Here is a 9,814-nt window from a genome sequence, read left to right on the forward strand (position 1 = left end):
AAATTTGACCTGTTTGAATAATAAATGCGCACATTACTTTTCTCTCTGACTAGGAGAGTCGGAGAGCGTAAACCACTCCTCCGTGATAAATTGTCCTGCGCTCGTCGGCAGTGTGGCTTCAGCGTTTTGGTCGTTAGACCATCGTTTTCCTTTTTAGGGTTTTCAGATAGAGTTGTTTGTTTTCTGTCCAGGGATTTCCATTCAAGCCTCGGTGCAAGTAGACCCTGTTACTGGCCTCTCGACCACTTCCTCCACGCTGGAGTACTCGGCTGAAAAGGAAGACACGGACGCTCAGTTCACCTGCAGCACTCAACACGCCGTTGGTGGAGAGCTGGTGTCCGCTGCAGCGACCTTCACCATCACCTGTGAGTCGCAGAGCTCCCATAACAACACACACTGAACACTTTCTGTTTGCAGATGAGCGGCAGTAATGTGAAACTTTGGCACAAAATCAGAGACTAAAAATCTAGCTTTTAATGGCTTCTTCTTCTTTGTTTTTTTACTTTATTATATTTTATTAACAATATTTCTAAAGACTTCTGTACTATTGTAGCATTAGTTCCAACTGTGGTCAGTTGTTGTTACAGATCAGGATCCAGCTATGGATTCACACTAAAGGATTTCGTAAAGGATTAGTTTGACATTTTTGGAAATACGCTCTTGGAATAACTCCTCATAAAACCATCATTTGTCATTTTTACAGTTTGGATTTTGTACAGATTAGTGGAGCTGATTGTTTCAACTTGCTGGTTTTTCCCCCTTCTCCAGATTTTATTCTAAGCTAAACATGAAAGTGTCAATTCTATAAGTAAAGATTTCCTCAGTTACTTTCCATAAATGAAAACAACAAACCTTGCCACACATATCTCACGACTGTCAACGACCTTGAGTATTGCAGTTATGATCCAGATCTAGGTGCAGACTAGAAATTTCCATTTCCAGGGAAAAGAATAAGGAAGTTGTGCAGACACGGAAGACGAAGGTTCTTTCTGAATATGTTGCAGTTTGGTTGAAAATATTTAAAAGTCAAAAACCAACGCTGCAGCAGAAGGGTTTTCCACTTTTAGAAAATCAATATACATTTTTATACCACATTGATTTTTTAAAGAATATTTTATTGGTATTTATTCCTGTGAGAATTTATAAACATTTTTCTTACTTGTAGATACACACATTTAAAAAGGAACTGGCAGAAGTGATACAGTAATATACCATGACACAAATCTGAAATACAATCAAATGTAACGGTAGTCTTAATTTTCTGTGGCATCACATACAGTGTCTCGCTGGGTTTCTTCAGGACCACGTCAGCAGCAGCTCCCGACAGGCGAGCTGTCAAAGAAGACCGAGAAAAACTCGCTTAAATCTGTAACTGTAGCCAGGGGACGGGAACTTACGTCTTATTTTTCAGGCGACAAAAACAGTTTCCATGTAATTCTTTTCTTTCTTGTCAAGGCAGACAACTGTGATGACACCTTTGATGGTGGCAGTTGAAAAATGAGGTGTGGATTCTGTAACTCTGCGGTGGGATTTAGACTGAACGCGACATTAAATTTTGAAGTTACCTGCTCAACGTTGGCCTTAAAAGTGAACTAATCAGTGCTGGAACACCTTAAAAGAAATGTGAAGAGTTTATCTCAGTTGGAGGAGATACAATGAGCTTTGAAATGATTGCCTGGCCGAGTGCCTCAGAATATGATTCAAATTCAACAATCTCCTCAGCCGCATGTTGAAGTTGGTTATACAAATTCTGATGCACAAAATTTGAGCTCTCTGTGATGTAGGAGCACAGTTTGTCTCTGCAGCCACATGCTCCACTCGTTACAGCTGCCCACCCTCGCATCTCCTTGAGATAATTGCTTAGTTTCTTCCTCTTGGTCTCTGCACAGACTCCACAGAGAACATCGTCCTGCAGGTCATCGCTCAGGACCCTCTCGTGGAAGGAGACAATGTGACTCTGAAGTGTGTTGCAGATGGCAACCCAGCTCCTATCAGCTTTAACTTCCACCTGAAGGTACATGTACTCACCACGTACCTCATTACGAACAGAAATCCATTCTCTTCATGCTTCTACTGCTTCGCATATATAGATGTATGATGTTCTTTTTCTTCAATAAGGCATCCGTCACTAATCACCGATTGTTTGATTGTCTTTGAAGGGAGACCTGGTCAAAGTGGAAAACGCAGACACTTACACCATCACCGATGTCTCACGTGACACCACCGGCGAATACAAATGCTCACTCATTGACAACCCCACGTTGGAAGCATCCAAGGACGTCACAGTGAACTGTAAGACACCGAAATGTTTGTTGATGATGTACTGTACAATTAATGCAATTATGCCACCTGCAACATTGTCTGTGCAATTTTCTTTTCTACTTGTAAACTTTCCTATGAAAGTGAGAAGTGTTTGTTGGAGAAAAGAAAAGTGCCAATATCTCTCCTCGCCGTCCTACCTGTCCTCCTGTGCTTTTTGGAGAAGAATGTTGTGTCAGTCGCGCTGCCTCTAATAAGCTGCGTCTGCGGGGCCTGTGAGCCAAGTGCAGGGCTGTATTGTTAGCAATCGGGATGTTTTGACCCTTATCAAGCCTCTGAACCATCTTTTCACCACCGACTTCTCTCTTTTTAGACCTAGACATCAATTTAAGCCCCTCTGGGAATATCCTCAAGAGCGCTGATGAGGCCTTGAATCTAACTCTCCAGATTGATGCTTCCGGAGAATCAATGGTCTCCTGGACAAAGGTAAGAAGCAGCATTTCATACGACAACGTCTAAAGCAATGAGGTAAAAAATTGTGCCTGTTATTGACAGTGCTGATATTATTTCCATTCGATCCAGGATAATGTTAAACTGGACAAAGAGCCCAAGTTCGCCAAGCTGACCTACTCGGACTCTGGCCGCTATGAGTGCAAAGTGACGATGGGGCACCTCAGCCGAAAAGCTTCTTTTGAGCTGCTTGTTAAAGGTAATTATTTAAACTCAGGTATAATTTGCCTTGTTGCTGAGAGCCGGATGAGAAAACGGTGCAGCAAACATGAAACCACAGCCAGCCAGTGTCTGTGTTCTCATGTCTGCAAGAAAGCAAATAAGATCAATTCCTAAAATATCTCACTCCCCCTTTAATTAAAAACTTTTCTCAGTCTCTTTGGACTGTGTCCACGAAATGGAGTGCGACCGTGACAAATCATTTTCTCATTCAGATGAATCTGAAGACTTGCGTCCTGTTGCAGGTGCTCCTGTGATCCGACAGCTGTCCAAACGGCGCGGTGAAGATGGCCAACACAAAGTCTTGATTTGTGAAGCTGAAGGTTCCCCGAAGCCAGCTGTATCCTGGAGCGTCAATGGCACCTCGGTATGCGCACTCACACAGCCGCAGCCTCAACCCTTCTCCTCAGTGCTCCACTGATAAGTGTGACAATCTCTGAAGGTCAATTCCATCGATGTTATATAACTGCACATACATTTATTCATCACTGCTGCAAGACGATTTTATTTTTAATGTACTCTCAGCCCCTTCTGCCGTCAGCACATAGAAAATTCTCCAAATTTTTTCTGGGCATGTAGAGACCTTGAGGGGAAACAGCAAACATCAACAGTAGCAAATAGAGTAGTACCGTAGATGTGGACATCTACTCACAGTAACTTAACGTAATGAGTCACATGGCAGAAGTACTGGCAGAAAGGCTTTCTAAGGCTACATCCACATTACCACCTTTTAGTTTTTTCCAAGGCAGCTGCCGTCCACACCTCTCCAGAGAAGTTTGAAAACGCTGCTCTCCGCGTTTTAGTTTGAGAGCTCCAGGGGAGCATCGCTGTATGGACACGCAAAAACGGGAGACGTATGGTAACGCCGTTTTAAAATGTTCAAATTCAAATTAGTATAGATGTAGCCTAATATGAAATTGTCCATTTTAACCCAAACCCAACCACTTGAATTTGTCAATTAAAGATAAGTCAGTGTTTACGTTTTGTTTCACACAGAAGTTCTGTGCTTCACTAATCCATCAACAACAACCTCTTTTCCAAACAGACTGCGCTGTTCTCCATACGACCTCACACTTCCCAAAGCAAAGAAACAATAAAAAAAAACTGTATAGATGAGTGATTAATTATAGTAAATACATCGAAGGGCTATTGCAGAAAAAAATGCGGGACATGGAACCGATCAAAAACAGGATCTGATTTCTTTAAAGTCTTGAGGATCATAACTTTAAAGCTGAAATCTTTATATTTTTACCCGTCGACACCATCTGCAGCAAATATAGCAGGGTTGCTTTGAAAGGTTGCCTTAGTTGTAGACGTCTGCACTTAGTTTGAACCAGCCATCACAAAACCTGGAAAAAGCAGCAGAATGTGAAGTTTGACACCGCCGAATATCTGAACCACAGGATTTATCGTCTCTGTCATCGAGGACCGTTGCAAAAAAACAAGCAACGACAAGCCTTTTTTTTCAATTGCAGGTTATGGAGAAAAAGTTTCTCCCTGTGTGCTTAACAGTTGAATGTAATGGTTTATCAATTATATAACCAGATGGATGACACATCGACTGAGGTCCTCCTGTCCACCTAGAAACACATTCAAATCTGAATTAAGTTTTCAAATGAAGACATTTTGGATTTTGTTAAAAATGTAATGCCTTAATTAAGACATTAGGGCATTAAAAATGCTTGGACTTTTAAAAACATTATTCATCTGCTGATAAATCACTACTGGTTGTCATAGAAATTCATACGTAAGCCGGCAGCAGGGACGTCCTGCAGTAACAACTGCAGCAGCATCTTGGGGCAACAGCATCTTAAGTAGACGCGACGTGTTGTGGATGAATTCTAAGTGCGGCAGGTGAATGGAAATGGACCCATTTTTTGCTTCATTTGGAACATTGATATACACTCTGTGGTTTTATTCTGAGCTATTAAGGCGTCTGGTTCGTCAAACAACTTCTTAAAATACACTTAGTGAATGTGCGAACGCTAATAGCAGTTCCATTACCAGTGAAGACAAACCACTGAGATGATCACATAGGTGTTTAAATGTAATGGTATTGTTTTCCTCCTGACAAACCTATGAATAACATCAGCAGAGGTGTGCTGTGACTAAACAGAGGCAGTGTGCTCGAGCCTGCTCCCCCCTGGATTCTCTGAGGAAAGGAAACAAAATTCACGGTTTGCCCTGTACTGCAGAGCGACTGAACAATCCCTGTTATGGACATGGTGTTTTGCGCTGTTAGTATTTTTCCCCGGCTATCGCACGTCTTTCGTTTTAACTTATCTGGTTCGTTTTAACATTCCTCAGTGTTTTGGAAGAGTGTACGTTTTTACTAATTTCGGCAGAGGTTGAAACGCAGTATTTTGCACCAGTCTGTCATTAAGACAAAAAAAATCTATTTTTTTTTAAAGCAGACTTTTATGTCTGATGGCATAGCGACTCAATGACACAGTGTGAATCATATGAACTGTATGAAAATGATCTAGAGGGCGTGTGGGATGGTGGTAATTCAGTCTAACCTTAAAAAAAAAAATCACCTCAACACCTGAACATGTGTGGAATAGTCAATTCCAAAGGTGCACAGAACTCCTTCACTGAGGGACAAAGCATTTTGTGAATATCACACATTTCAAAGTTTATTTATTTTTCCCCTCCCGTTGTCTCCTTTAAAACCTTTTTCCACTAAGAGGATAATGAAAGCCTTGATTACAGTCTCAGTAATGGGTATTTACAAAATTGCCACATCCTCTTGTATATGTAGAGGATGTGAAAAGGGTGTTGGCAGTTTGTCTTTGTGTCTGGGGTTCTCCTCCGAGACTCTCTTGTCTATAACCCAGAGGCACACATGCTGTGTCTTTGTCAAGCGAAGCCAGAGTCATACATTGGACCAACAACGCCTCCTAGTGTTGTAAATAATCCTCGAATTCACCCATGCCTGACGTGTGAATGCTAACATATGTGTTCTTTTTAATGTTTCCCTCCTTGTGCAGCCTGAGGAGAGTGCCTTCATCAACGGAAAGATCACACACAAGATCAGAGTTGTGCCCTCTGCGAATCTAACTGTCTCTTGTACAGTGATCAATGAGTTTGGCACCGATACCAGATCTATAAATGTGTCAACCTGTAAGTACGAAGTGGCAGTATGGTCCTCTCATCTCTCTCCACAAGCCTAACTCCGAAATCTGCCTTCATAGACGTTTTTCCCACTCTGCTCCCAATCTCTCTCTGTCTGCATGTTGACTTGACTTAATGTTGCGATGCTTTACAATAATTAAGCAGCTGCATATTTAAGGATGAACCCACCTAAGTGAGGATTTTTTAAATATCTGTATGTATTTTCTACTATTCTATTTTAGTTCATTCTGCTATTACATCCAGAAATATTAGTTTTTCTGTCCTTCGATTTTCTCATTAACTGCTCACCTGATCGACAGACAGAAACTCTTGGATCCATTAGAACGATAAATATTAAAAGATGAGAGGAAAAGCATCATTAAATACATGGTGGATGAATTAGAAGCCAAAATAAATGCTGCTTGTAGGATCTTAACCGATCTTTGATTTGCATAATCTGGTGGTGGTTTGCCTTTGCGAAGGTCACTGTGAATGTCTTAAATTGTCATCACTGTCACTGTCAAAACCGACGCATGCACTTAGCACTTTGTACACTGTTGTCCAGAAGTGTTACTATCATCCTCTGCTTCCTTGCTTACTCATTCCTGTGTGTTTGGGACACACACACCTGGCTCAGTGTGTGTGTGTATGTTGGGATGCTGGATTTAATCTGTTCCCTCTTTGAAGTACTTGCATGCAAAAGTAGAATAGAAGTAGAGTAGTGATTTTTTTTCAAGCTTGTTTTTGTTTTTTGTTTTCTTTTGGTTGGACGTTAATTTTATTTTATATCTGATTTCAGTATTTGTGGAGGTGAGAATGGATAAACAAGGTAAGTTGTAGAAGTCTTCTTGTTTGTAAAAAAAAACGGTGGGAGGGGGCCGGGGTAAAAACTATGGGGGACTCAAATGTTCACAGAAAGAGGGCTATTTATCAAATATTTACCATAATATGTACAACTTAGGAAGAAATGTTTGGACAGTGTGTCTCTGTTAAAAACACATATGTGAAGGAGGAAGAGGAATGGAGTAACCAGCATCCTGACACATTGTCGGCATTGTCCATGATCCCACTGGCTGATGAAATGAGTCATAAACACAGAATATCTGTCATTAACATTTAACTCAGTGAGTCATAACCATTTACCATGTGGATGTGTCCACTCATCAGCGCCTTAATTGCACATAATAGCTTTTTTTTGTGTGCATGTGTCCACTGGATTTTCATGCCGAGACAGTCTGCCAGTTCTGATGTTTCTGTTTTTATCTTTGTTACAGACCAGTCGGAGGATAGTGACCAAACTAAGTTGGTGGTTGGAGTTGTGGTCGGTCTCCTCGTGGCCACTCTCGTCTTAGGCCTCACTTACTGGGTCTACATGAAGAAATCCAAGTAAGCCGCCAACAGTGAACCTAGTTGCAAATGTTGATTCTATTCTAATGGGGATTTTTAGGTATCAAATCAGGTATACATGAAGGGTTTTGTTAAGTGTATACTGTCCTGACAATTTATAACATTTAAATCAAAGATACAATTAAAGGAATAGTTTACCAGTTTGTTTGTCATGTCATGTGTAGTCAACACACCATTAAGTGCAGCATTTGTCATCGAGTTATGTTTTCTTCCAAACAGACAGGGCAGCTGGAAGACTGGTGAGAAGGAGGACGGCTCCTCCGAGGAGGAGAAAAAGCTGGAGGAGAAAGTGGAGGAGAACAGCCAGAAAGCTGAGGTGTAAAGAAAGAGCAAACATCCTTGTGAAAGGTGGGCCGCAAAAAACATCTCCATCATCTGCTTAGATAAATATGAACAAATGTCATTTTCTATCAAATTGCGTTTATTCAAATAATCTTCTCTTCTTTCCAGTCAGAACATGGAACTTTTGCACATTTCTCTTCACCTCTGTCTTTGGAAGAAAAAGAAAAAAACCCTGTACATTTGGATGAAGACATTTTGGAATTGGTTTCAGGGAGAATATTACTAAACAGCATATCCAAACACCACCCGAGCCCCTTGACCTCTCACCCCTTCATTCCTAAAAAAGAAAGAAAAATGAATGGATATTGTATGTGATATACATAACTTGTCTGCACTACTGATACATGTGTAAACTCGTCTGCTATTAGGATTCATGTTTGTTAGAATGGATTTTGGGAAATCTTTTTGGTTTAGTTGATGCAAGTAAAATTACTCCTAGGCCAGTTGCCTTTGCTGCGGTCATGTAGGCCTGCATTAGTCTAAGTTTGCCTCTTTGGCCCCAAAGAGACCTAGCCGGGGCTGAGGGACAACATCACCACTGCTTCTTAGTTTCACGTCATCGAAGTCGAACGTCTGCCTTCAACACCGGTAAACTGAATCGGTTTATTGGTGCATGCATTTCCATTGAACTGTTACTAGGATATTGAAATTGAGATGAAACTCCTGAAAGGGCTAAGGGTATTTTGTTATACTCAGCATTAGTAGATAGATGGTAATATGATTTACATGTCGCATTGCAGGAAGAAGGTGATGTGAGTTCTTTGGTGTTACATGATTTTTCTTGTTATTTGATTCTGTGTACCCAGGAGAGAAGAATGGCGCAAACTCAGTTCATATCTGCCTGTCTGTTGTTGTTTTTTGTTTTTCAATCTATTGTACATTTAACATGTTTGCCTCATTACACAACCAGGTAGATTATTGAGAGAATGTATAAGCATAATTTAACTCATTGTTACTGGCTTAAGTTTGGCTGCACAGATTCTTTTCTTTAAATGTAAAATGTTCATATTTTCCCAAGAAAATGTCCTTGAGCCTGTTGTAATGAATGGATGTTTTCGTTTACCCATCAAGGTTGTAAATTAATTCTTAATTTGTGCTACTTCAGTGTTGAAGTAGGCTTGTTTATTAGCTCCTGCATAATTTTAGACTTGAGGACACAGAGTGGACAGGATGTTTGTGTCAAAGTGGCAGTTATGATATGTTTGCCTTCTTTTGAAAATCTACCTGTAGTAGTACCTTCAGTTTGTGATGTGCACTAGGGTTCATGTTTTTCAAATTTGTGTAGAATACGATGGAATGCGCTCAGCTGTACATGTCACACTTTTGGTCTTGTGAAGAGCATTTACTAAATCTGAAAATGCATCAAGACCAGGATATCATTGTGAAATATCTGGTTTGAATTTTCTTTTTGCTATTTATATTGAACAAGATTCAAAATCCTGGTAGGCAAATTCAGTATTTGTCACATAATTCATATCTTAGATTTAAACCAGTGAATTGCTTGCAGACTTGACAAAATGTAATTAAGTTGTGAGTAACCAGACGGTTTCTCAGCACCTGATTTAATAATAGATTCAGCATGTTAGGATCTCAGACCTCCAAGCTGCTGTCTGCTGCCTACCTTGTGTAAAACCATCAAATTGGAAGAATGACCAAAGAAAGTGGACGTTGCCATGCAAGTACTGTAAATATCTGATGTTTGTTTTTGTACTTTTGTTTAAAATAAAATGTACATTTGGAAAAGTTATGTCAACTCAATGGTCACTATGTTGTTTACAGTTTTCATCTGAACATCTTCTGAAATATAGAGCAACATGGTTCGAAGAATATTTTTTCACTTGTGTTAATGCCGAGATTTTATGGGATGATGGTGTAGATTGACTGTATGCTTGTTTGTTGTATAGTCATTTTGCATATTTTAGACTAATAGAGTATTTTTGTGAGTAGAAATGTTATTGTTAAA

At 40.2% G+C, this 9,814-nt stretch overlaps 1 protein-coding gene across 2 annotated transcripts in view; it reads left to right on the forward strand.

Moving 5' to 3' along the window:
* LOC118299692 (CD166 antigen homolog) overlaps positions 1-9,598 on the forward strand; it is a 35,000-nt gene extending 25,402 nt beyond the window's left edge. The window contains exons 6-16 of one of the 2 annotated variants that reach the window (XM_035623628.2): positions 192-365; positions 1,890-2,014; positions 2,160-2,292; positions 2,633-2,745; positions 2,842-2,968; positions 3,234-3,355; positions 5,979-6,111; positions 6,902-6,931; positions 7,377-7,488; positions 7,729-7,857; positions 7,960-9,598. In XM_035623628.2, the coding sequence (XP_035479521.1) occupies positions 192-365; positions 1,890-2,014; positions 2,160-2,292; positions 2,633-2,745; positions 2,842-2,968; positions 3,234-3,355; positions 5,979-6,111; positions 6,902-6,931; positions 7,377-7,488; positions 7,729-7,831 (1,172 nt within the window). In that variant the 3' untranslated portion in view covers positions 7,832-7,857; positions 7,960-9,598. The remainder of the gene's footprint in view (positions 1-191; positions 366-1,889; positions 2,015-2,159; positions 2,293-2,632; positions 2,746-2,841; positions 2,969-3,233; positions 3,356-5,978; positions 6,112-6,901; positions 6,932-7,376; positions 7,489-7,728; positions 7,858-7,959) is intronic. The other variant, XM_035623629.2, reaches the window with a different exon arrangement.
* Positions 9,599-9,814: the final 216 nt, after the last annotated feature.

This window comes from Scophthalmus maximus, chromosome 11, assembly GCF_022379125.1.
Source record: "Scophthalmus maximus strain ysfricsl-2021 chromosome 11, ASM2237912v1, whole genome shotgun sequence".
Taxonomy (NCBI): Eukaryota; Metazoa; Chordata; class Actinopteri; order Pleuronectiformes; family Scophthalmidae; genus Scophthalmus; species Scophthalmus maximus.